This window comes from Corvus cornix, chromosome 4 (genome assembly GCF_000738735.6).
Source record: "Corvus cornix cornix isolate S_Up_H32 chromosome 4, ASM73873v5, whole genome shotgun sequence".
Lineage (NCBI taxonomy): Eukaryota > Metazoa > Chordata > Aves > Passeriformes > Corvidae > Corvus > Corvus cornix.
The window spans coordinates 31,778,602-31,805,814 of record NC_046334.1 but is presented as its reverse complement, the minus strand read 5'-3'; the positions used below and the strand labels follow the sequence as shown (position 1 = coordinate 31,805,814).

General features: G+C 39.0%; 1 protein-coding gene across 4 annotated transcripts in view; it reads left to right on the top strand.

The window, feature by feature from the left end:
- Window positions 1-27,213, top strand: part of BANK1 (B cell scaffold protein with ankyrin repeats 1) — a 137,760-nt gene that overhangs the window by 8,832 nt on the left and 101,715 nt on the right. For all 4 annotated transcript variants that reach the window (XM_010411682.3, XM_010411683.3, XM_010411681.3 and 1 more), the window contains exons 2-3: window positions 10,490-10,888; window positions 18,616-18,681. In XM_010411682.3, coding sequence (XP_010409984.2) covers window positions 10,490-10,888; window positions 18,616-18,681 — 465 coding nt within the window. The remainder of the gene's footprint in view (window positions 1-10,489; window positions 10,889-18,615; window positions 18,682-27,213) is intronic.

Genomic DNA, 27,213 nt, shown 5'->3' with positions numbered 1-27,213 from the left:
TAAAGACTTAGTTTCCTAATGCTGCAAGGCTACTTCCACACTGGTAAGTAGTGTTCCCTACTAAACAGGATGTGCAGAGGTCAGCAGTAGGGCCTGAGAGCCATGCAGGGTACATTGAAGAGAGTATTTTGGACTTGCTCTTGTCTGGTCCTATGGCCTTCACAGGCAGTGTGCATGAAGTGTGATTCTGAAGATTTAAGATGTTTGTGCAGTTATAACACTAATGTGCAGTAAATGGAAAATGGAACGTGGGCAGAATAAACTCCAGAGGAGGAAAATTAAAACTGCACATTGTGTTTCATACCTTTACCAAATGTGCTAGCAGTTATTGCTGAGCAGCTGGCACTCGGTAGCATGTTAAACTGTGGGATTTTGAGGAGTCTTACATTAGACACTAATAAAATACAAGTATAGTGATGATGGTGATAGATCTATGACAGCATCAGCCTGTTATCTTTGAAGATTTTTCTTTTTCTGAATGTTCAAGAGGAAAGTAAAAACTTAGTTACATAGATTTAGTCAAACAATGAGGGACTTGATGTAAAAAGCAAGATGCTTCATAGTTCTTTTGTCCTGGCCTGTCCACCCCAAGCTTCTGAGTTTTACTGTATTTGAACTACACAGGGTCTCTGACTGTAGTGAGATAAGGTTTAATTTGGTCTCAAGAACTGTTCAGGAAAGATTTGTTTTCACTTTCTTTTCTGTACCTTTCTAACTAGAAATGGAGAATAGTGTGCTTGAAAAGGTAGAAGGACTGGTGAGATACTTTTCTTCCAGAGTACTTAATTCCTCTGGACATAGTTTCCCTGTTTCTATCCCACAGTGAGGCTATACCACAGTGACAGCAATGTATGGCAGGTATGTATGTATTGTATGGCAAATCTGTTCACAAGAACCTGAACATACAGAACTGGTTTATTTCCAGGAAGCATCCCATGTGGTCTAAAGCAGTAGTAGTTACACAAAATCTTTCTGTGAGGACTCCCCACTAGAGGAGGACCCAAAATTGTTACCCAGGTAACTCTCCAAGTTGTTCTTATATTAGGACCAGTAATAATTCTGGGAATTTATTTTGCAGGGGGAAAAGATAACTGCATGTGTTAAAATCATACCGAGGACATAGCTTATTGGAAAAATGTCTTTTGAATCTCATGCAAGCTAGTGGTATTTGGGCATCATTTGCAGGCCTGTGGTTGAATTTGTGAAGGCAGGTTGGAATTCATTTAACTAAGTTGTTTTCTTTATCTGATGGACAGAAATAAAAGTAGTTTGTTATATAGGTAATTTGTGGAATCTTTGTCTTAAGGCAGTAGAGAGGAAGCAGAGGTGGGTTTAATATAGAGAAGTCAGCCTTCCACTGAGGTTGTTCCTGAGTGTTTTATTTAGCTTGGTTTCTAACTCACTGTTAGCTCTGTCATTGCTCATTTCATGAAGCTGCATTTATGTAATGATTTTCTACTTCATTTACTTCCTTCTGTGTGCAACATTAGCATGAATGCTGTTTAAAAGGTCAAAACAAAAATATAAAGTGGTTGTCCAGCACTGATGAGAGATTTGTCTTGGGTTGTTTTGTTGTTACTGTTTGGGGGTCTTTTAGTGACTGTCATGTATTTGTCAGAAAAGGAGGAAAGAAATGAGCTGAAACTGGAGGACAATTTCTTCTACACCCTCATAACTTTGACATGTTATACGTCAAACAAAAACTGCTTCTCACATTTACTTAAATTTCTGGATGAATGCTCAAGTAAATGAGATGCATTAAAAAATGGATTTAAAATCAGCCTGCAAAAGAAGGAGAAGATTGAGCCATCTAATTTGTGGGATCTCAGAAGCCCTCCCTCAGTACTGTGCTGACTTGTGGCAAAGAAGCTGTAGGTTTAGAAACCTAAGAATAGTAGATGATACACTGGAACAGGTTGCCCAGAGAAGCTGTCGATGCCCCATAAAAGGAAGCATTCAAGGCCAGGTTGGATGGGGCTCTGAACAATCTGGTCTAGCGGAAGGTGTCCCTGCCCATGGCAGGGCGTAGAAATGAGATGGTCTTAAAGGGTCTCTTCCAACCCAAACCATTCTATGACTGCTCTGAGAGAGTTCTACCAGATTTCTACAGATTTCTAGTGTCAATGGTAATCTGTAATTTAGGAATTGTTGGGATGTCATCTATGGTTAATTCAGTGTATTTGATTGCATTAGAAATGCAGGGAACACAGAAATATCTGAGCATGAATTGCAATAAATGGTGCTATTTTTTGATAAACATTGCCTGATGATCAGTGTCTGCCATGTCTTACACATTAAGTAGTCTAATATGTACACTGCCAGGTGTACAAATTAGACTACTTAATGTGTAAGACACTTTTTTTGTTTTGTACATCAGTGTTACAGTGTGACCTTCCCAGACCATAGCAGCTGGAATCACAGCAACTTACCCAAAATGTTACTGTTTGCAAGACCAGTGGTTTTTGTTTCGTTGTATAAGCACTATTTTCTGAGATATATTCTCTTGTGATAGAGGTGAATGTACTGAATTTCATGAGAATGTTTTCCCTATATAATATCTGCAGAATGTGTATTCCATTCTTTGTTTCTTATTTTAAAGAAATTAAAGTTAAGAATTTGTGAGAAACTGAAGTAACAATGGAATCAAAGGGGACAGAGGAAAAAAGTGAGAGAAGGCGAAAGAAATAGCAAAGAAGTTAAATTTAAGTGAGCAGAGTTCAAGTGTGATCATAGATCCAAAATTGCCTGCACTAGGTCAGGCTGGGGACATCTAAAGAGATCCTGGTAAAAGAAACACTGGCAATTAAAAATAATAAAGTAAAGAAGAGGACACTTTGGTCTACCCTAACAGGACATTTTGAAATTAGATTTTTTTTTTAATATTTCATGTTTATACAACCATAGTTATAGTGATAGTGTAAGGGGAATCGTCAGGTGGTGGTTGTTTCTAGTAGCAATAGTATCTGTTAATGCAGACTTGATACAGCTTGCTCAGGTTTTCCTGTGACTTTAAAGATTTGTTCAGGTTTTGATGTGACCTGAAAGACTTGTTCCATAGTAATCATAAAAAAGTGGTGTATTATTCCAGCTCTTCATGCTGTCATTATGATATATTTTTCTGTTCATGATTTGTTCGTGTCTAAAGCATTTCTGAATTACCTGGTTGTTTTGCTCTAAAATCTACTGAAGGTGCGATTTGCTCTCAAGGAAGTGACTGTAATGACATGAAATTTTGCCTCGTTGCAATTGTGATAAAGGAGGAGGTCTCCTTTGAAACAGAGAAACGAGTTCTGACCTCTATATCCCATGTTTGTGTTTAGCCTTGCTCATTAGACACAAGAGCACCTGTCCATCAGTAGATATGCAGCTGTAAGGATTCATAGGACAGATCAGAGACAAAGGCTTAAACCAGGAAATAAGGCCATATAACTTCATGAGAAAGAGCTTTTTGGGCATGATGTTAGCTTTGTCATGTTTGATAGTCAGGTATCTTTCTGGTCTACCTGTGCCAGGTCCATGCTGTGGAAAGATACCCCAGGAATTTATTTGGTTCTGTGTTCCGTTGTTACTGTAGGGAACATCAATGGAATTTCTTTACATGGAAAACCAACTAGGTCAAGCCTAAACCGATCTCATTTGTGTAAAAATGGTTACTCTCTAGAACCTAATTTTGCCCACTCCAGACCTCACTAAGCTTAGTAAGAAGAAGGATGAAGACATAAGGCTTGATTTTATACAGATAGAACAAGTATTTGTTTTCACATACAGTTTAGCAATTAGCAGCAGAAGGTACATAAACGATGAAAGTGTTCTTATTACATGCTAGTTAAATAGGCATTTGAGAATAGAAGTGCAGCCACTGCTGGCTGATACAATGAGGGCAGGAATGGCCTGTGTTTTAGGATAATTCCTTTCATTGAAGCAGGTGTGCCATATCACTGCAGCAATTTTGCTACTTTGTGATCTCACTCTAAAGTTTGCAAGTGGCTTCTTATAATTTTCATTTCCTTTACTGGAACATCTCAGAGAAGCAACATAAACTGCCTTGAAAACATTTTCCATTATCTGCAAGTAGTTCTAAAGTGCTGTCTGCTGTCCTTCCCACGATGAATGCATTTTGGTTTGCTTCAGGGGATTTGCCTTGCAGAATTCCAGCAACCAAGAGCTAGAGTTGCATTTTGAGACACATTTACTGGATGTGTGTGAGGTGTGCTGACTGGGAAAATCAATGCTTTCTAGGTGGGTGAGGGGCAGTTTGTTATGCTAAGGCCACTCATTACTGCTGAATTAAATGTTCTCATTCTGTTTCCAAATGTTAGATTGCAGGGATTGTTTGAAGTGCTAGTGAAACTTTTTCCAGTTTTTATCATATCACTGTTAGTGATCAGGGCAAGCAATGTGAAGACATGAATGGTTGAATCTTTGTAGAAGATTGCCAAGGGGCCAAGAGATTAAAGATCTTCAGATTCTGAAGTCTTATTTGGACTAGTAGGTATGCTTGTCATTCTCATCCTACATACAGCCCAGATGGAAATCAATCTTCTGGAGATTAGAAGAAAAGTTTTGACAGTCTCCAAGCAAGGATGGGAGTTTGGGTTACTTTTCACTACCTATCTTTCTCATTCTCCCATTTTTTGTCATTGTGTCATGACCCTTAACTATATCTGCAGTTTTATCCTGTAGGGTGAAATAGAGTGCAGTCAACTTGTAATAGCTCTATCCTGGCACTGCTTGCCTGGAAAAAAATACTGCTTCTTTTTGTGTAAGTTTTTAGCATGAAAAGATACTCATGGTAATCTTGGAGAGTGTAGTCTGCTATTCACAAAAGAATGAAAGATGCAATGGATGTCATTCCATATCACTTATGTTGCCCAGATTTTTCATCAATATATTATGAGAAAGTGAGCAAGAACTTCTTGACTTTGTACTTCTCCTTTGAGATATTTAGCTACTGTACTTATTTTAACAAATTTTTGCTGATGGACAGTAGTTCATTGCATACTGACAGGGTTCATACATTTCTTTCTCAAATGTCTTTCCTTTTAAGACTGGTATTTTAAAAAAATCAGCCAACCTTGCCTTCCCCAAGTGAGGACATCTGAGACAGGAAGAAATAAAAGGGACAAATTTTATGCTTTCTCTAGCAGTTGATCCTGTCCTTTCTCAACACAATGGTGGAGAATTTGAGAGGGTGTTTTCTTCACACGGTTATCAAAGGCTGTTGGGATTGAGGTGAGGATTTGTAAACAGAATTGCATTACCTTTTTCTTAGGGTTGACTGTGGCAGGCTTGGTATGTGGTTATAGGAGTTCATGGGCAGCTCAGTGAACAACAGGGAATGCCGTTGTTAGGCTCCAGTACCCAAACTGGAAAAGACTCTGGACAACCCTGAGAAACAAGGTGATCCATCTTTTCACTAAAACTTGGGTAAATGTTGGTGTTCAAATCTCACTTTTTTTTCACCAAAGCATCCTAAGGTAGTGGAAGTTTAGAGCCAATTTTTAAACCCTACCCTAATTGTAATCAGCCTTATTTAAGTCAAATGAAGTATGTTAGTGCTGAATTTTTGGAAATAACTGTAGTAAAATGCAGTTCAAAGATATTTAGAAGTAAAGAACATCATCTACAAGCCTTTACAAACCCCTACGAACCTAAAATGCCATTAAAAGGTAGGGAATGAGTTGATACCTGTGCAGTGTTATTCTCAAAGATGAGGGTTACCAAGTGCTTCTTGATTATTTCTAAGCACACAGAAATTATCTTTTACAAGATTGCAAGATTCACTAACTGAGGTATCTGTTAAAGAGCCCCCAATTTTTAGTTTGTTTCCTTTGTCTTCCTGGTGCGTTTGGTGCATTGAAGAGTTCTTGAGGTTTCCTTTAGCTCTCTAGTAGACTTGCTTTTTTTTCACCCCTCTTCTCCTACTGTATACTGTATCCTACTATATAATTCTTGCCGTAAAAGACATGTTCTTTTGCCCTGTGTAACACAAATTCTTGATTCCTGCTTGGTCACTGTAGTCTCATAGGATCTGGCAGATTTTTTCAAAGAGCCCTTCAGATGACATGAGATGTGCATGCTTGGGCTGAGATGTGCTTTCTTGGGCAACCACGCACAAGTAACTAGGGAAGAGTGTTGCTTGTCAGAAGAACCCCTTTCAGGTTATGGATGACTGCATAAATTCTCTTACTGTTTCTCATTGCTCAAGTAATAATACATTTTATTTCTACCTTTGAGTCAGTTTCCAAATAGGAGCAGATGAAGCACAGCTTAATTTTGTCAGGATATGATAGTTTCTATTACATTAACTTTCAAGGGAACAAAATTAATCTCAACTTACATTATATTCCAAGTGCAGTAAATTCAAAGAATTATTCCGTAAGAGATGAAAATAATGAAGGGGAAAAAACTCTAGTTGAAAAGTTAAGCATTGTTACTGTACATTCAGTACTGGGTAGTGTTGCATTAAAGCTAGACTTGAGCTTTTTTGTTGTTTCAGGTTAAAATAATACAGTTCTGAAGGCAGAGTTTTGGTGGGCTTTAATTTTCAAGTAAGCTGCCTTCAAGCATATGCATCTTAGTAAAATCTCTAAAGGCAAAAACATTGTATAACAGGAAAAAGCTACTAGTACATAGAGTAGATTTTTGTTAGGGGACATCATAGCTGTTTGTAGGGTAAACTCTGACTCTGCATTTCAAGTCAGGCAAACATTTCAAAATAGTGATACTTTACCTTTTGATACAATTTGGAGTAAGTAAGATGCAAGCCTTACATTCCTGCTTAATATTGAAGTTAACTCTTAGTAGAAGGAAGATTAATATCCAAAAAAAAAATGCAAGTTTATAATTCAAAACATACCCACACTTGGTTTCCCATAGGTAACTTGATAGCACTTGCTGCTTGCTTCTTTAAACATTGCACCAAACTCCAGTATGAAAGCCCTTGCTCAACAGCATGGCTCTTCCCTCTGTACTTAGATGGAAAAGACAAATTATATAGGGCAACCATATTGAATTAGAGCTTTATGAGATGTGTGTTGCAGAGCCTTTCTTCCATCAAGTGTGCTGTTAGATATATTTCACTCCCCTTTGTTACACAAATAAAGCTTTCTTTCTCATATATAAAAATCAATATAGTTAAGAAAAAATGCAGTTGAGCCTTCAATAAACATTGTAAAACCCCTTTCTCATTCCTGCTTAGCTAAGATCAGAGCTGCAGACAGGTGCAGATATACCATATGGAAGTGAAGAAGACTTTTATGTCTTCTTTTATCCTTTCAATGCACATTTCTTACTTTTATCTTTATAATTTCCTGAGTACTCAAGCCTTGTACTGTTTGTTTGCACAGGGGTGAAGTTTATACCCTGTGTATATTTTTATTACAGTTATTGTATAACTCTTTAGGTCAGCTCTTTAAGAAGAGTCTTACTCTTCCATGTCCAGCACACAGGGAGCTCTTCAACTGTCGGAATGGTTGGTTCCAGCACTTCTTTCCTGCTCCAGTCTGCACAGGGATGAGATGTGCACCATTCCTTACCAATGCTCTCCTTCTACAGGGAAAGGATACTTGGGCTCTTTGCCAAGTGGGTGCTGTGTAAGACACCAGCAGATGCTGCTTCTGCACAATCAGGACACCAAAATTCTGTCAAGCTATAAAATAATGTGTTTCCCATTCAATTTAAATATGCTTTTTAATCCCTCCCTGCAATTCCACTTAGTTGTCCTTAACCCAAGTCTGTGAGAGATTGGTTACGTGAAAAGGTACATACAGATTCGGGATATACAGATTCTTTGCAGCTTACTGATCTGAGAAGCTGGCTATGTTAGAATGCGCCGTTACGAATATGCATAAAGCCTATTATTGTTAGTATATAAGGAGTTCTGGTACAATCAATAAATCGGATTCCTGCTGATCACTCATATTGAGCGTCTGGGTTTCCCCTCTATCGCGACACAAGTCCATCATAATAGAAGGCAACACAGCTGAGCATGAGCTTAAAATGAGACCTTTAAACTTAAGCAGTGAATGTGAAATTCAGTGTTTATGAGTCCATGTGCATATCCAAAGAAATTTTTTTCTTCCTATCAAGGAACCCCTACCCTGTATGCAGTTCTGGTTTTCTCAAAAAGTATTTTGAAAAAGCAGGAGAATTCACTAAAGTGCAGAAAAAAAAATAGGAAGAGTTCTACAATGCCTCTCTTGTGGTGGGAAGAATATTAATCCCAGTTTACAAACTGTAATGAAGGCAAGGCTAAGAGTCGCTTCATGGGAATCTGAAGACCTTAGGGGACAGATTTCTGAGAGCAGAAGAAGAGATGCTGCTTAAGGATTGCAGAAATATATGAAATCATATTATGGCTGGAAGTTAGAACTAAGTAAATTCAAATAAAGTGTAAGGAATGAATTCTTAAATTTTCTTTGTGGTGTAAGTGTTGTGTTTATATCCATATTTTTAAAGAACCACTACAGTGCTGTTAGTTAATGGGGACTGAAAATAGAAGGTACTTGGTGATTCCATTTTGGTGATAGGAAACAGCATGGCCAGACTGAAAGAGCTTGTGGCTTTACAGCACTGTTAATGCCGTTTCTTCTTTTGAAACTCTGCAGAAATTCATAGTTTTTTATTTCTACATTGTGCACATCTGTCTATGAGTGTTATGGAAAATCAAATGAGATTCTGGAAACAACATTGCAGCAAGTAGATTTTTTTTATCCCAGCACCATAAACCAAACAATTTTTTCTGAGTTAAATGAGAAATCCACTGCTATTTCTCTTATTATTAACCTTCAGCATTTCATCAGAAACAGGTATTTTTCAGATTGTTTTTACCATGGGATATACAGTAGTCATCTGTCCAGATACAGAGATATTACTCTGCTCTAATGTACTGGTAAGAGTTTAGTTATCTTGAAATATCATCACCTGTTCCAATGTGGAGCATGGCCCTTTATGATTTCCTGTGACAGAAAACTTTGTGAAAGGGTGAGCATTCACAAATCTTGAAAAGATGACAGCTGTCCTCCAAGCAGTTTGTAGACATACAATGAGCTCAAGAGACTAAACGACAGTGTCCCTATTCTACAAGTTTCAATCAGCCTTTGCTGGATAGACTTTGTTTCAAGTATCTCCTGAGTAAAGAATGAATGAACAAAATGTAGAAATAATTTCTTCTAAGAGGAAGGGAAGTCCAATAATTAAAGCATTAATCCTGGACTGGAGATACAGGTTCAGTTTCTTCTTTTGTGCAGGGACTTATGTGGGATCCTTGACAAGATTTTTATTCTCCTTAGCTACATCTGTACTCTGTATCCCACTGTCCACATCCTTTGTGTGCCCAAGAAACATTTTAACTGTGTGTACACCCCCTGTTTCCGTATCTCCTGATCCTCACAGTGCAACAGCAGCTTAGGCACTCAGAGGAGCTGTGGTGCACTGCAGGCAGGTGTCAGTCACCAGGCGGACACCGTGAAGCGCAGTGCAGGTAAAGCACAGCAGCTGTATCTATTCCTCAGCTTCACATTGTTGCTCCACAGGGCTGTGATTGTGAACTACTCCAGGGCTGTTAGGCTACCCTGACTTGACGTATATTGTTATTGTATTGTTGCTCATCAAATCACAGTTTTTGATGGTTTCACCCAACCCCAAAATGACTGAGGTTGGATGGGACATCTGGAAGCTCTCTTGTACACCTAGAGCCAGGACCATATCCAGGCACCTTTTGAGTAGCTCCAAGGAAACAGATTCCACGCCCTCTCCAGACAGCCTGTGCCAGTGCTCCCACTGTATTTCCTGATGCTCAGTCGCAGCCTCCTGTCTTTCACTTTGTGCCTGTTGCCTCTGTCTTGAACTGTCACCCTAGTAACGCTGTGGAAGAGTATTAGTTGTCTTGCTAGCATCATGTTCTACATCTTAAAGGGAAAGAGAACTGAAAAAATACAGTTCTAGGTTTATTTTTGTCAGGTCTCAAGTAATTTTCTTAAAATAATGACAGTAAAGAAAGATCAGGAATAACTATCCTAACACCATGCTGACAAAATACCCTAAACATACCAATTCATTTTCTAATGAAGTTGGATCATGTTTGTGTGTTCAAATATATATTCTTTCCTTCTGTCATTAAAAGCTAAGTGTTCCATTTTTAATACTACTGCCTATTTGTCAAGACTCTAGGAGTGAGCAGAATGTGTGAATGTGCTCTGCTTCCTACATTGCAATTTCAGTATTTATTCTGAAATACTAGTTATTCTAAACATAATATCCTGAGCTATTTTTCCAGTATTTCTGTGGATGATCTTTGTGCCTTGGTCTTAGAAATAAGGGGATGGTTGTCATTTCAAGGTGATGATCTGTGATTTCTGCTGAAGGTAGTTTCTTCAGCACTTCAAGTTTTTATTAGGGGGAAAACAAACAATCTGACGTCTGATATTTATAGCTTATTCAAAATGAATTTGAAAATATTTTTTTTAAAATGTTTTCTTCTCTCTAGAAAACATGAAGGATATCCTCGTGATGTATGAACAAGAAGCAGAAGAGTGGGCTCTGTATTTAAAATCTCTTTTTGGACTCATAGTTAATGAAGAAGGAATCTTACTCTACGATCTAGAGAATTCATCTTGCAAGCACCAGGAGCTACTCGGTTTACTGTCTTATAAATGTAAACTCCTGATACTCTCATGTGGACTTCTTAACTGCCTGAATCAAAAGAGAAGTTATTTTCTGGAACAAGTTCTAAAACCTCCGGATAATGTGGTAATTCTGCTTTGTGGGGTGGAGAATTCAGAAATTCTTTATGAGATACTGACCTTAGACGGAGAGAGCAAAGAGATTTCTACTGATCAGAAACCTGAGGAATATATTTTGGTTGTTAAAGGAATTATTCAACCAGGTAATATATTACTGCTTGTTTGTAGTCCTTAGGTCTCTTACCTCCTCTCAGCTCTTGCTATTTAGCCAAGATTTTGTCTACCAAGCAGAATATTGTGCTTCTCTCTTTGTTGCATGCAAGGTGCCATTTTATTGGCACGGGAGCTTGTGCTTGAGAAGGACATCTGGCAGTTCAGGATTTTTACTCAGAGCTTAACCTAGTGTTTGATGCACAAAAACCAAGAATAATCTTTTGAACACTGGTATAGAGAGACCCCATCTGAATCAGAGTGACCTAGCTGGATGTCCCTGATGCCTTGTGCTAAGCAGGTAAGCTTAAGTATACTGTAGGGCTTTAAAACCTGCTCAGAATATGTCTACCCATAGTCTGCCTATATTAGATCAGTGTTTTCAAAAGAACATTTTAGACTCCCCCTCCCCAACCATCTTCTTTTCAGTGTTGAATAATCTTTTCCTCAGTGTATCTCTCAGAATTTGGGCTCATTATGGTTGTCTGTTTTGGTTTCAGAAGGTAATGTTTGCAGTTCCTGATTGCGTCCAATATGTAGCTTCAGACTGAAGCTTCTTGGCAGTTTTTTAATGGGATGAAAACAGTGGGTTTATACTCTGTGTGTGTGTATATAGGAAGTAACTGTGGTTAGAGACCATCAGTTGACACAGGCACAGGAAATTGCAAACTTTTCCGCAGCGATAAACAGTTTCCTAGAAGACACAGGATGGTTCTTTGCTTAGGTATATGCATTCCCAAAAATACTTACAACCTGTGCCCTTGGGACTTAAGTTACAGTGTAATGCCAGATGTTTAACAGGTGTTCAAATGATCTTTTCTTTGACAGTGATCAGTATCAGCAATTTCAGAGATTAGTGGAAAGCTGAATTAATGAATAATTGAAGGCCTCAGTCTCAGTGAGTACATTTTTACTGAGGATGCATAGACCATGGCTGGGATCAGATAAATTCAGTGGACTGAGCTAGATCCAGGACTTTAAGTGATGATGATGCCTGGTGCTTCAGGGCGTAAGCCCTCCTCCACACTCGTACGTTAGAACTGCTCTGGCCCTGTTTTTTCTGTACTGGTGTGCCCTGGCCATCAGCCAGGCCGGCTTAGATTAATGCTTGATAGGAGACCTCTGCTCTGCTCTCTGTTACACAGTGAAAGGGTTCCAACTAAGAGATGTGCTTTCATCTGAGTGTTAATTTAAGCTCTGAGGAATGAAGATGTGCGTGGTTTGTCATTATTTACCTTTGCTTAAAGATAATGGTGTCTGTATTTATGATACTCTTTTGTAGAATCCTGTTAAGCTCTTAGCTTTTGTGGTATCTGTGACAGAGATTTTGACAGATTGCACATCTGGGAAAAAAGATTTTCCCCTTGTATTTAAAATTATTTGCTAAGGGGTTGTTGAGTATATACAAGGATTATTTTTCCTTTGGAGCATGTTCTTTTGCCTTCCTTCAGGACCAGACACAGAAGACATCCCACTTCTCTTCATATGGATCATTGTCTTCAATCACTTTTATTTTCAGTGCTCATCCCTAGTCCCTTATATTTTTGACCCTTTTAGAGATAGTGATGAAAACAGTTCTGTGTGTATTCATGGCTTTCAGTTCCTTTTTTTCCCCCTGAACTGTTCATTGCTATTAACTTGTTCTTCCAAGCATTTGTACCTTTTTGTCTCCTCAGTATTGAGAAGAGCTGTCACTCTACCAGTCTAAAAACATAATAATGGGCTTTAATTATAATGGCCCCACCACATGTCTTCCACTGCGACTAAATTCTGTTAATCCCTTAGGACAGCAGGCCATCGAGATCCTAGGACTAAAGGATGCCAGGGCTCAGGAGTGGCCTGCAGGTAGTTAGAGCAGCTGAAGATGGATGCTCAATCAGGTTATCTCACAGTCCTGAAGAATGTTAACAATGGCATAGCATAGGTGCTAGTAGTCACCACTACAGATTTCCCCATACTCAGGAAAGCTCATAGGCAAGGTAAGTTCTTAGCTGTCTCCTCTCTCCTAGGTGCTATTCTCTTTGCACTATCCCTACAACCTGAGATGGAAAAAATGTAAAATAAGTCTCATTTTATATGCCCCCACAATTATTTCACCTACCAGATGGTGCCAGTTTCAGCGTGTTGGAGCAGACAGGGCTTTATCTGTTAAAATTTCCTTCTGGCTCTAAAGGAGTATATATGCCAAAAATTATAGGCAAAAACCAAAACTAATTAAAATGCTGAGTAAAACTAAATAAAACAGAAGATGCAGGGGGGGTTGTACTCAGCAGAGAGCTTGTTTGTCTGTAATGTGCTTCAAACATGAAATCGGAGCAGTTTGTCATGCCTGTTTGAACATGTTCTTGGAGGAGTAAAGGGAGAACTAAGACACTGAGACTAGCCTTTCTAACATATATATTTCCAGGATGCTGACAGACTTTATTGTATTCATCTTCTGCGTGAACAGGAGCACAAGTATTTGTACTGTTGTGAAGATTCCTTTTGCAGGACTTGTTTGTAAAATATTTCACTGTTTGAAAATGCCACATTCAGATTCAGAGCTGGTTTTGAATTTTGTGGATTCTATGCCTATTGCTATAAGAAAGATAATCCACAGGGAAAGAGGAGAACACTCAGAAATTTTATTATTCTCTGTTAGCATCTAAGATGGCCCAGTGAGACTCTAGAATTCTGACTTTTCTTTATCACCTTTTCCCAATATTTTTGAAAGTAGAATCAGGAGATATATTTTGATTTCATCTGTCTTTTCCTTCTCCTGTGTCTTTCTACTACTTGTCCTTGGTCTTCTGAACTGTGTACCCTCTTTTTTAGATTAAATTGACATATTTTCAATGTATTAATTCAGTATCCTGGGGTACTAAATGTAGCTGGGGTTTTTCTGTTTAGTTCTGAAAGACTTCCACTTCAAATTGAAGCAAGCATGTGTTTATGCCAGGGATTTGTAGATACAGATAGATGTTTGCATCTGTAGGTAGTTAACTTAGATCTTTAAGTGTCCTCAATTTCTCCTGTAGTTGTCCTCATGATTGATGATGCGAAAAGAGAACAGGTCTTATCTAATACAAATAATTTTCTGTGACAGTGTTTCTAAAGTGTGCTGACACTTTTATTAGACTTTCGGTGGGACTTCTTGGTACAGCTCAGGAGTCATAAGTATCCATTAGTCTGCCTGCTGTTTTATTAGGTTTCATTTTTTAAAGCTCAACAAAAGCAGCTCATGTCGCTTCCAATTCCAGCCTTTTCCCTAAGCAGTGGTATCCATTTCTTTTCTTTTAATGCCAAAACATGATGAGAATTGACTTCTACAAAATTTGATAGTTGAGAACAGCTCATCAAACCTACATGTATCGATTCATTATCTGCTATTGTATTAAAATGTGAGAGGTACATAAAGTAACATAACCCAACTAGAAAATGGTATCCAGAGTCTTTGACAGCCCAGGAGAGGTTCTCAGAAAAAATTTGTAACTTCTACCTGAGACAGCAGTATGCCATTAATTTCTGATTGTTTACCTAAAAGGTATTCCATGTATCTGCACATACAATTTTAAGGACCAAGAGTAATGTTAAGAAAACTACTTTTGCAGCTAATAGTAGGGTACAGATGTGGACAAATGAGATACCAGCATAGGGTGTTTTTCTCTGATAAGTAAATGTGAGAAAAGCAGGCTGGGAGTCAAAATAGGCCTTAACTCATGCAGATCTTCAAGCCACTTCAGATATTGGGGGGCTATTTTCCATTGTGCAGACCACAGAAAAGAGAAAGGAATAATTATACTTTTACCATAACTTTTATGGTGTCTGTTTCCTGTTTCATTTCTAGTACAGTGGCATCAATTTTATTGGAATTTGGTATTATTACCGCAGGCCTGGTTCCTACAGTATATCACCGTGTCCCGCAGCCATAGGGAGGAGGAGGAGAGAAGATCCAGCAGGCAGGAATTGTGCAGCAAGATTGATTTATCTAATTATTTTACAAACTCTTTTATAGACTTTTTTCTTCATAGTCTAATTGGACAAAGGACCAGCCGCCACCCCTTGGGGGTGATTGGCCAAAATCCTAAAACATCCATTGTCAAAATATTTTTCTACTATACCATAAACAAGACTTTTCAAGGTTGTAGGTGGCTTGGTTGCTTACATTCCCTGCTACCTCTTCTGTGAGAGAGAAAAGTCTCTCACGGACTTAGAAAATAACAAGAAAATCCTCGCTAACAGCATTTTTGTACCTACATGGTGTAACGTAGAATACTGAAGTAATGCTTCACGTTTTGAACCCACTGCTTTTCTTGTTCTCCTGTAAAATCCTCTTCACACTGGTATTCAAATATGAGTAACCAATGCCAGTGGATTTTCTTAGGCTGTGATCAAGACTTATGCTGATGAGCTAAAACCTTTAATTTAAGTGGGAACATTACCAGCACTTGCTTCAGTGGGCAAGTGCTGCACCTAAACTTTGACACTAACTTGGAGTCTACGAGAAAACGCAGCTAAAGTGCTGAAAAGAGCCAATGTTGAAGAAGAAACTAACTGGCTAGAACTTTTGGTCTTGTTTGTTTGTGAATACTAGTGTGTGTGTGTGTGTGTGTGTGCATGTGCATGTGACCTAAAGTCTTGGTTGTGAAGGTTTCTCCCCTGAACATGCAAGATTGAGTAAATAGAAGAAAGTAGGTGGGTGGTTGTGGCCTCGTTCACTGCCAGGGAGGTTTCAATAGTGAGACCACACGGTTGTGCCTCTGTTTACTCCTTCCGCAATGTATTTACATTCAGACAGTGCATACTACTGTTGGTGTTTTAAGGCAGTGATGTCATCTGCTTATTGCAGAGCACCTCAAATGCCAATTAACTTTTTCTTTATTAAAATGAAAATAATCTGTCTGACTGTATCATAAGCACAAAAGCAGAAGGGACATTTTGTTAGCTGATGTGTGCTGTAGTATAGCTCTCATTTCCATTTTGCCAATGAGTCTTTGAACTGCTCTGCAGGGACTGCAAAAATTACCAGAGTAATACATCTTCCTGAGATGCTGTGCTTCTCCATTCCACACAGAGGGATGCCAGTGCAGTGATGGGGGTTGGTAATGACTGTCACCAAAAAACTCCTTTGTGTCACTAATTTCTTTCATCTGACATGAGATTCTGGCTGTTTCAAAGGAGAAAAGAAACTGAAGTGACTGTCTGGAGCTGGCAACTACAGTAGGATGTTGAGGCTGTCATCCCCTGCTGCTTAAACTGTTTGACTTCTTTGCTATTTCTTCTCTTTATTTCTGCAAAACCCAGAGAAGACTTTACATGTTAGGGTTAATTGTGAGGTTTGTTAGATTTCTTAGCAGCTCGTGTTCTAATCTATGTAGCTAGTCATGGTAACCTGTATCCTTAGATTGTGAAGTACGTGTCATGTAGGTGATTCTTTTTCCTCTCATTTTCTCTTTCAAGGTTTGAAATGGACATTATCTAAATTTATGTATTTTTTATGGCCCAGTCATCAGTCAGTATTTAATTGCAGTTAGGGGCTATTTCTAAAGCTGAAAAATAATTTAAGATTTCTAGCAAGTGTTTTTGCAGGTAGTGCTGTAAAATGGCTGTGTGAATCTGTAGTCTTATATGTCCTTCATGTAGTGTATTATTGAGTCTGACTGAGTCTTGCACTATGGTTGCCAGTCACAATTACTGAAAAGTTATCTCTGGAAGGCATCTAGAGAAGAGCACTGTAAAGGTACCCCTTATATATTTTTGTGTACACAACTGTTTTTATAACAAAATTGCTATTTGTAATTTCACCATGATGTATTTCTGTTAAATTAGTGCCATCTTCTTGAAAATGGGATAAAATAAAGGTTGTTTTGCAGTCCAGACTAAAGAAATTGTCACTTATCCCTGAAAAAATGAAGTATAACATCTATTTAAGTTCATACTAGAAAAACAGAATCAGATTTTGCTCTTGGTAGGGTCTCTGTGTACTTTCTCAAAAGGCTGTGAGTCCAGAACTTGGTCCTGGAACTATTAATACAGTATCTTATGGGAGCACAGGCTGAGAGAGTTGGGCTCAAGAGGAGACAGCTGAGAACGAACCTCATCAATGTCTGTCAGTGTCTGAAGGGAGGGTGTCAAGGGGATGGAGCCAGGCTCAGTAATGCCAAGCAACAGGACAAGAAGCAACGAGCAGAAACTGAAGTTCCACCTAAATGTGAGGAAGAAGTTCTTTACTGCACGGGTGACTGAAAACTGGAACAGATTGCCAGAGAGGTTGTGAAGTCTCCCTCTCTGGAGATATTCAAGAGCTGTCTGGATGCAATGCTGTGCCATGTGTTTCAGGATGACCCTGTTTGAGCAGGGATGTTTGAATCTCAGTGTCTTAGATGAGGCACAATGATCCTTTCCAAACAGACCCATTCAGGGATTCTGTGTTGGATGCTGTTTAACATCTTTGTTGGTGGCATTGAGTGCACCCCTAGCAAATTTGCTGGTGACACCAAGCTGTGTGGTCCAGTCCACATGCTGGAGGGAAGGGATACTGTTTGGAGGGAACCTTGACAGGCTTAAGAGGTGAGCTCACACGAACCTGATGAAGGCCAGCAAGGCCAAGTGCAAGGTCCTGCACATGTTGGGGCAATCCCAAGCACAAATACAGGCTGGGTGGAGAATGGATTGTTTGCAGCCCTGAGGACTTAGAGGTGTTGGTTGATGAGAAGATCAACATGTGCGTTTGCAGCCCAGAAAGCCAACCGCATCCTGGGCTGCATCCAAAGCAGTGTGGGCAGCAGGGCAAGGGAGGGGATTCTGCCCCTCTGCTCTGCTCTGCTCTGGTGAGACCCCACCTGCAGTGCTGCATCCAACTCTGGGAGCTCCCAGTGTATGAACAACATGGACCTGTTTGAGCAAGTCCAGAGGAGGCCATGAAGATGCTCAGAGTACTGGGGCACCTCTCCTGCAGACAGGCTGAGAGAGCTGGGGCTGTTCAGCCCAGGAGAAGAGAAAGCTCTGGGGATAGGGCAAGGGGGAATGGCTTTGAACTGGAAGAGCGTAGGTTTAGGTTTGATATAAGGAAGAAATTCCTTACAACAAGGATGGTGAGGTCCTGGAATAGATTGCTCAGAGCAGTTGTGGATGCCCCGTTCTGGAAGTGTTCAAGGCCAAGTTGGATGAGGTTTGAGCAATCTGGTCTAGTGGAAGGTGTCTCTGCCCATGGCTAAGGGCTTGGAGCCTGATGTTCTTTAGGGTCCTTTCCAACCCAAACCACTCTCTGATTCCATGATACTGTCTGTAACCAGATCTATTGTATTATCAAACAGAGCACTGAACAGTTTTCTCTTCCAAACTGCAATGTCTGCATCCATTTCAGTTTCTCACTTTACTGCGCATGATTCTGTTATCTTTCCTCATGCCCAACTCCTCTCCCATTGTTTGCTGTATTGGCTTGCAGGTAAACTTCTTCCTCAAGTACACATTTCTTACCATCTGTGGTAAATTGAAAAAAAATCAGTCAAAGCGACGTTTACTGAAAAGGGATAAATACAGTTCCATCTAAAGATGTCTCTAGGCTTGTTCCTCTGCACTAGCCCTTGGATTTGTTCTATGATTTACTTCTTCTATCTGAAAAACAATAGCTTTAAAATAGCTTTATCATGAAATAAAAATACATATAGATTTTCATCTAAAGAAAGTGGAAATCAGTGTGATGATATTATCTTCTTTCTTACTTCTTTTTTTTTCCTAGATAAACCACTGGATGAAAATCCTGGAGACTCTGTGTCTTACATCTATGAAGCAGTTCTTGCAGAGGGTGAGTTGAATTCCCCTTGCATTTCACAGGATAAAGCCAGTACTCTTCAGAAAATTAAATTTGTTCTCTTACATCTTGTTAGACATGAAAGGCAGTAAACCAATGCTACCATAGCACACAGTTGTGTAGAGGAACGTTCCTTGTTCTCAAACATCCACCCACACATCCATACTCACACATTCTTGTGAGGAGTGTGAGAAGGGGAGGAGATACAACAGGGTTGGCTTTTTTACTCTCATTTCAGTGTAGAGCAAAAGGAAGGCGTGGAAGGCTTTCCATTCCAGTTCCCAGCATGAGGAGTTTTGCTTGTAAGAAAGAGCTGATTTAAAATTTCATGTACATCAGTCCTACTCATATCACATTTGCAGCATCATTCACTGACAGACAGTGGCTCGGAGAAGACTGCATCACAGCTGCAACCGCTGTTGACATTCGCCATGTTGGTTTATTTATAGTTGTGAGAGTTTATAAAGAGTTTTAGTAGGGATAGCAGATTGGCAAAATCTTAACTTGCTTTTAGTAAAGAGCTACATAGCATGTTTCCTGTCCTTGATTCTTAGTTAGAGAAGTTTATTTCTGGGTGACGATGTTGCAAAGTAATTGGCTTAATAGCGCCAGCATGCTTACCAATGGAAAGGAAAATTATTCCAGAATTCCTGGCATAGCAGTTATGTGCTGCTGGACTCTAAGGTTAGTGGCTCTCACTCCTATTCCACCCCCATCCATATTCTGAAAAGGGTGTCTTTGTGAGTCTCTCAGCATCTTGGAAATAATGGTGTGATCTCAAGCAGAAAGCTGCTGTAAAGGTTTATCCCTGCAGACCTATTGTCAAGGTTTCTATGGATGTCTCTTTGGGTCCTGTGTTGAATGTGCCACTGTGTTGTCAGTTCATTGAAGAGGTTTTTTGGTATAGAGAAGGCTTTTGGGCTCATCATCCAGGGGCTGAATAAGCTGGCACCACTGTTTCTCTCATTCATGAGTGTTATGTCCAAAAAATGAGACAGTAAAATAGGGAATGATTAGAGGAAACAGAGTCCCAAGAAAAGAAAGGAGTGAGGAGGTGGTCCACCAAGCTACTTCTGTTTTCTTATGGCTGGTTGAAGAGCAGCTTTAAGTCCAGGTTTACCGTCAGCTGAATGGTTGATTTGGGGATTTTTCAGCCACGAAAGTCTTGCATTAAAGGCAAAAATTTCACTTGAAATCATTGCAGAAGTTTCCTGAACAGCCATTCTTAATCAGCTTTTGGCAGTCATCCTGGTAGCACTGATTGTCTGTGGCCTTTGCTGGTTATAGTGATGATGATACCTAGTTATTGCTGTGAAGACTAAAGAGATTATCCATTGTTGTGATGAGTGAATGAGCCAGTTAGAAATGAGGGATTCCCAGTAATTGTATGCTGTATGTGAGGTTATGGGTGGCTCCCAAGTGAGTGTAAGGAAATGTGTGGTCAACATTCCTTCTGTAGCGATGCAGCAGGGAACAGTTATCTGATATCACTGCAGAGATTTGGAGGGAAAAGTAGCCCAAGAAGTGAAACGGTTGGAATTTCCAAGATTCAGTGTGTCAGTCTTTACAAAGCCAAGAAAGATAAGATGGCAGCTGCAAATTAGTCAGTAATTGTGCCCTCCAGAAAGTAGGTGAATCTTAAGGTAAGCAGACAGGGTTTGACTATGGATGAATTGTGGAAAAGTGTTTCCAGGGACTGCCTCTTCTCTCTGCTTCTTCCTAATAAGAAGTAAGTGTGTGCAGTGCTAAATTGTATGAAAGACACAGAACAGAAGTGTGAGGAGAAATTATAAACCAGGAAAGGGTTTTTGCTAGAACCCTATAAATACCCAAAAGAATGGCGCTTTAGGTGAGATCTGAAGTGGAGAGTGGCATGCTGAAAGCTGAAGTTTGTTTTATATATAAAAGCATTGTACAAAAGAAAGGATAAGCTGAAAGAAGATGGAATTTTAGCTTGGACTGGAATGAAAGTTGAACAAAACAGAAGAATAAATCTAAATGAGAAATCTAAAGCAACAAGGGTGGAAAGAACAGTGAGTGGATGACAGGACATATTAAAAATAAGATCACTAAAAAAATAACCCTATATTCATTAAAGCAAAGATAAAGGGGGATTGAGCAGGCGCTAACAATCAATAAGAAGTGATTGACTAAAGTGAATTGTGCAAGGCCGTGAGGGAAAAGGTCACACAGTACATTGGAAAATGGAAAAACAGTATGATCAATGAAATCCTTTGGGGAAATACGAGCTACAAGCAGATGCAAAAATAATTGATTTGCTGCTGAGTGGGGGGAAAGATCCAGTTGTGGAATGATAATGACCATAATATGAATATATGAGGACTCAGTCCTGTAGGTGATAACAGAATAAATCAGCTCTTCAGCCACTCATGAATGTTGTTATGTGTTTACTTTATTTTGGGTTTCTGTGTAAGAAGAGAGGACTTGTTATAATTACTAGGGAGCTATATTTTGAGAAATTCCCTTGTGGTTCCTCAGGAGATTCTCTGTTCCCCAAACAATCACTATTTATAATTTTTACTAAGGTAGAAAAGTGAAGCAATTGTACTAGGAACTGGGTATACAGCCTTGTCACCACACAGATAAAATATGAATTCATTGTGGAACTGGAAAATAGAGCTAAACTCAGATTTAGGTACCCATTAGGTGATACTCAGCTTCAGAAAAGTCTCTTCCCCTTCTGTGAAACAGCTTAACATTTGCCACTAAAGTTTGTATCTTAGCACTCATTAACTGAAGCAATTAGGGGTGGGCAAGTGGAGCACAAAAGATGATTTTAAAGGGTGATAGCTGTCTGCCTATTAGGTTTAACAGCAGACATGTTTTGGTCCTCCCCAGAGGTCTCATCAAACTAAGATGTATGTGCATACATGTGTATCTGTATCCTTTATCAAACTAAACTGGAGAAAGGCCAGCACTTTTTAGCAAAATAAGTGGCATCCCCTCTACAGATAAAGAGCTCTAAGAGTACCTCTGCTATGCTGTTCTTTTCCTATAATGCTATCTAAAGTCCTGTTTTAATAAAATGTCTTTTCTGTTGGATTAAAGGACATTGTCTTAAAAGATGAAGACCTCAGATTACCTTCTGATTCATAACTCCAACAAAGGAAAATAATCAGGAGTTAGAAAACAGGCATGGTTTTCAGATGTGTCCAAAAATATCACTCTTAATTGTGTTCCCAAGAAAGCAGTGTACCTTTTAGCCCACTTTAAGGGTCAATAGATTTTAGCTATTTCGAACTAAAGGTGGGAGTAAATTGCAAAGCAGCCTGTCCCCAGTGAGTCAGTCCTGCTGACAACTCTTTTTTTTTTCCTTCTTTAATACCAAATGTGTCTGGTGTGAGTCTTTCTGCTGACAGCAGCTGTGGCAGCATGGTACAGGAAGACATGTGGTCTCTTAGACAGACAAATCCCATGTAATTTAGAGCTGTACAGATCAAGAAAAGCATCATAAATTTAATCCAGACATTGATAAGAGCCCTGTGCAGGTATTGAAGCTCTGCTGTCATCCTCCGAATAAGACACTCTCTTTGGTAGATGACCTGCTGCAGTCCAAGCTAGCTTCTGTTACCAGATTGATTTAAAGGATTCTGTATCATGGAGTATATTGTCTTGTGTCAGTACACATTTTGATGTTATTAATGAGTAGGGTGAAGGCTGAGAATGCCAGCTACCAGTGTCTCTCCCCCCAGCCTCTCCCAATGCAGTTGTTAAAGGACTTTTCAGGTATGTTAAACTTCATGACCTTCCATCCATGTCTTTTTTTTGATGACTCTAAAAAATAGTCTTCATAAAGAGAATAGCTTCAAACATGGCCAAGAGGGGAAAGTCTGGCTACTCATTCCTGGAGGAATTTCCTCTTTCTTTGAGGGTGATACCTGTAAAAACTTAAACAACTATTAATCTTGAATTTGGTGCCTCCCTGAAGTATGTTTTGATTCTCAGGCACTCCTCTCTATCTTTGTTCTTTCATATGTGTGTATTTCTAAATGTAGCAGTGTGCCACTTCTGTGTCCAAGCACAGTGTGGCATTTGAGCCAGCCCAGTTATGAGAGGCTTGAATTGTAGTTTAGAGATAAAGGAGCCACTAGGCAGCTGCAGCTGGTCCCTTTGCAATAATAAGGATTTTGCAGGAGCATTTTATCAGGCTAACAAGTTTTGGAGGTCTTCTTACAACCTGGATGCCTCTGCTATCAGTCCTTTTGTCTTCAGTGGTACTTGGAGTCAGTAGCAGGAGGATAGCCTGCTCAGCTCAGTTGCAGCAGCACATCTCAGATTTTGGGCAATGTTCACTCTAACAGAGGTGAGAGGTGTGTGTGCTGATAGCACAGAGAAATGGAACAAAACCACCAAAGTTTTCTTACTGTGGTAGAACTCCAGTAACTCTGAAGTGGATGGAAGGACTCTTTAATAAAACATTAGGCTTCAGTAACTGAGAACTGGTGCACACAGAGGGGTAGACTTCAGTTTGCTTCTCCCTGGAGAAGTATGCAGAATGCAGAAACTGGAAATAGCAGGCTTAGGCTCCATCAACAGCTCTGCTCAATACCCAGATGACCTCAGGCAGGTAGTTGTTACTTCCAAACTAATCGGTATACCTAACAGAAACTTTTTGGGACAGTCTTGCTATGTGTCTAAAACTCATCAGGGTAGTCATGCTCCTAGTGCTGCTGGTGAAGCTGAAAGTCGTGGATTTCATTGCAGAAAAAATAATAACATGAATTGATATGCAGTAAAAGATAAAAGTAGTCCTAAAAAGCATCTAAATCTATCCATCTTAGCTAAAGCACTGATGAAGTCAAATCTTTCTTCCAAATCACAGGCCAGTAAGGAACTAGTTAATTGTTGTAACTTTAGATTGCCTCTAAATATAGAGTTACAATCATATGAAAGTATATGTAAAAAGAAATGCCTACATTTTCATGCAAGTTATTTCTCAAAGATTATCGATAAACTCATGGTAAATACCATTTTGCAGTTTGGGGGATTATTTGAAGGCAGGATCTTTTGTTTTTACTATCAGATCCAAAAACCCTACACTTAATAAGACTTTCATATTCTCTTTAGATGCATTCATGATGAGTCCATTAGGCTGCAGTTATATCAGGGTGATAAACTGTTGTGTACAAAAACATACCTGATAATAAAAGAATAGGTGGGCGTGTACCTCCACAGTAAATCAATCTTTGCCTGCATGTATATAGTAACTCAGAAAAAAATAGATGTGGGGGGTTTCAGGGATTGCTGTTATGGGAGAGAAGTAGATGTTAATGAAAATTGCAGCACCACTGGTTGCTAAGATGACATAAACACCAACTTTATATATAATACTCAGAAAAGGAAAAACTGTTCTTCATAGCTTTTAAAGGAACTGTCAGTTTGATGCTTATTTGCAAGAAAAGTTTTACACCATAAATAATGTAATAGAAATATTTTGGAGACATGGACAAAATAGGCCAACTTACAGAAAGCTGCTCTTTCTGATAGAAGAACTCAACCATGCAGGAGAAACTGGGGCTGAGAATGCTTTTGAGAAAAACAAAGATAACTGTCAGTGTATTTGCAAAAGATAGTTGGTTCAACATAGAGAGAAACATTATTTAAAACTTGTTCACTAATAAATATGTTTATCTTGGTTTGGAATTTGTGTCATAGAAAACAAATGAAAGAAATTAAAACTGAAGTCCGATGTTTCTGTGTTTGAGTACGTATTAATAATTTTCTGTGATTTTTGGAAACACTTTTCATTCCTAAGCCCTCTCTTGCCATTAATAAAAGAAAACTTCAGCAGAGCAGAAATGGGGATTTGCTTTGAAATATCTTAGAAAGTGCCTGTGGTAAGAATGAGTAAATCTCACGTTCATGCAAGGAGCACAGGCCCATTGAAGGAAGCACAGTGTGGTGGATGTTTTCTGCCTCCCTGTTTCTCACAGCCTTTCTCAGGTAATTTATAGAGCGATTTGTGAAGTTAGAGGCTCCCTTTCAATCCCACTCTGCTGCACTCTCTGCTGAGCTCTTACAGCATTTACAGATACCCACACTTTAACAGGATTATCTTTCATAAATGTCTATAATAAACTTAGGGTGGATTGCAAGAAGAACATGATGTGCATATGTCTTTTTTTCCTGATTTTTTTCCGCATTACAGAAGGTTACTTTGTTTTTTTCTGTATGGTTCTTCTTTAATCCATATTTCTGCTGGCCACTCACATACATGTTTGACCGCAGGTTTCTGAATTGCAAGGAAGTCTCTTACACATGGGAACCTTTTCAGTGATACCTCAATGAACCCAGTGGCACCACCTCTGCCTTTACCTCATGGTGTGCTGGAGAGTGGGCCTACCGTATTACACTGGATGCCTCCTGCACTTAAATGATCTGCTGTAATCCTCTTCATTTTAATCTTTGACACTGGAACACCCTGACATTTCTTTCATGTGGCAAGGTGGCCACATGTGCTAAATTACCTTCCCATTCCTTGTCATCTGCCTAGCTTGATTTACTCATATTTTTCATCCTCTTGTATGATATGTGATCTAGGGATAATTGAGGGCCTCTTTTGTACCACAGTTTCAGTTCTTCAGCTGGCATTGCTTTAGCAAAACTTGAGGAAGAACTGAAATTTGTATAGCTAGCAGGCATTTTGCTTTTGTAAAACCAGCTTAATTTTGACTGAGAGATTCATTTCATGGGTAGCCTTAGAAAACACATAAATCTTTCATAAGTTTGTTTTCTGCTATTTTTAATGCCCTAAATCTGTCGCATACATTGTTGACTCAAAACGTGTAGCAAGTACCAAGTAATTGGAGAACACTTCTCATCCTCATGTAGGCTGCAGTAAGGCTAGCTAGAGACTGTATTTGAAAGGTTAGAATTTAGGGGTGAGGGGGAAGTTGGGTATGGCAGGAGAGTTGTTTAGAAGCCATGGTGAAGCATTAGTTGTTGAATACACACGAGACTTGAGATGCTTTATTAAAATTTCTCAGTTTATGTAAAGGAATACAATTTCAAAGTCATGTCATGAATTTAGTTCAAAATGTTAAATTGAAAGCTATAGTGTGTTCCAAAGGGTCTTATATAAAATATACCAAGTTGATGTATTGAAGTTACATGAATTAGGAGAGAACATTGAAGTGAAGTTGAAAACATCAGCACTGTCCCCAGTAAAGTTACAGTAAGTGTGTGTTATATTTTACTATTTAAAATGAACGTAAATTTAAGATCAGTCTTCTCAATGTGACTGTCAGCAGTATATTTGTCAAAAGCAAGCCAACAAAAGTAACCTGATGGAAATGAAGCATTACCCTCTCTAATAGATGCTAATTCCCGGTAGTACTGCCCTGATTACTCAGGGGAAGATGATCATACATTTTTCCTTTCTTTTTAGCTTCTGGCTGATAATGTTGTCTATGTATCATTAGATATAGTTAATAATTTCTTATACTTTGATCCTACAAGAAAGGTTCTGGTTTTATTCATCAATTATTTTAATTGCTACTGCTACATTTTAAAAACCTCACGAATAGGTTACCATTATATAAAATGATAAAAGAACATATTCACTAAGCAACAAATACCCTTTAATAAGTCCTCCCTCTTACATATTCCAGAATAATGATGATGTTCCTTTTATGTTTCTTTTAAGATAATCTTCGCCCTCAGTTGTAAATTCTGAATTTTTCTGAAAGCCTCATGAATTGGTGGAGCTCCTTAGCCATTGCTTTCGGGTTAAAACCAAGAATGTAAAGAGGACAAATAATGAAGATGTCTAAAATTTAAGTGTTCAAAAGACTTGAACATCTGTCAACACCTTCTGCCTATGTAAAACAAATACAGTGTATCCTTGCTCCATTTGTGTTACTACAGTCTCATTACTGTAGTATTAATACCTTTATGAGCTACTTTGTTTCAGTTAATGCCAACAAACCAAGGCTTGCTTAATCTCTGGTGCATTCCTTGTTCAGCATTGCAAATAACATTTCATGTGGTTGTTTCATGTTCCACAATTTAGGACAGATCGTGTGCAACTGCTTGTAGGGATTTGAGTGCTGGAGATGGTGGCTCCAAAGTTTGGTGACTGTACTGTAGTGGTAATATTGATCCCTGTGGTTCTTGGACTGTTGTACAGGGTTCATTGATTGTCAGGTAGACCTGACATTTACTGAAGGAGGTCTTGCTGGATGGTTTTTAGCTAGTAAATTGATAGCCACTTTCAGAGTCAGTAGGGGAATCCCTAATCCTCGTAAATATCCAAGTCTTTGATGCAAGAGCCACATTTCTTAATTGTCTGTTATTGGGATAGCTGTGCTATCAGAGTAGTGACTGGGTTGAAGTTCTGATATTGTATTTAGATATCACTAGGCATAATAAAAATATTAAAATTAAATAATTAACAGGGAGGAAAATGTTATCTTAATTGAAACCAACTTGTTAGCAATAGCATTAATGTTCTCAGGAGATGAATTATTGACATTAAAAGGTGAAAGTGACTACTATCATCTTTGA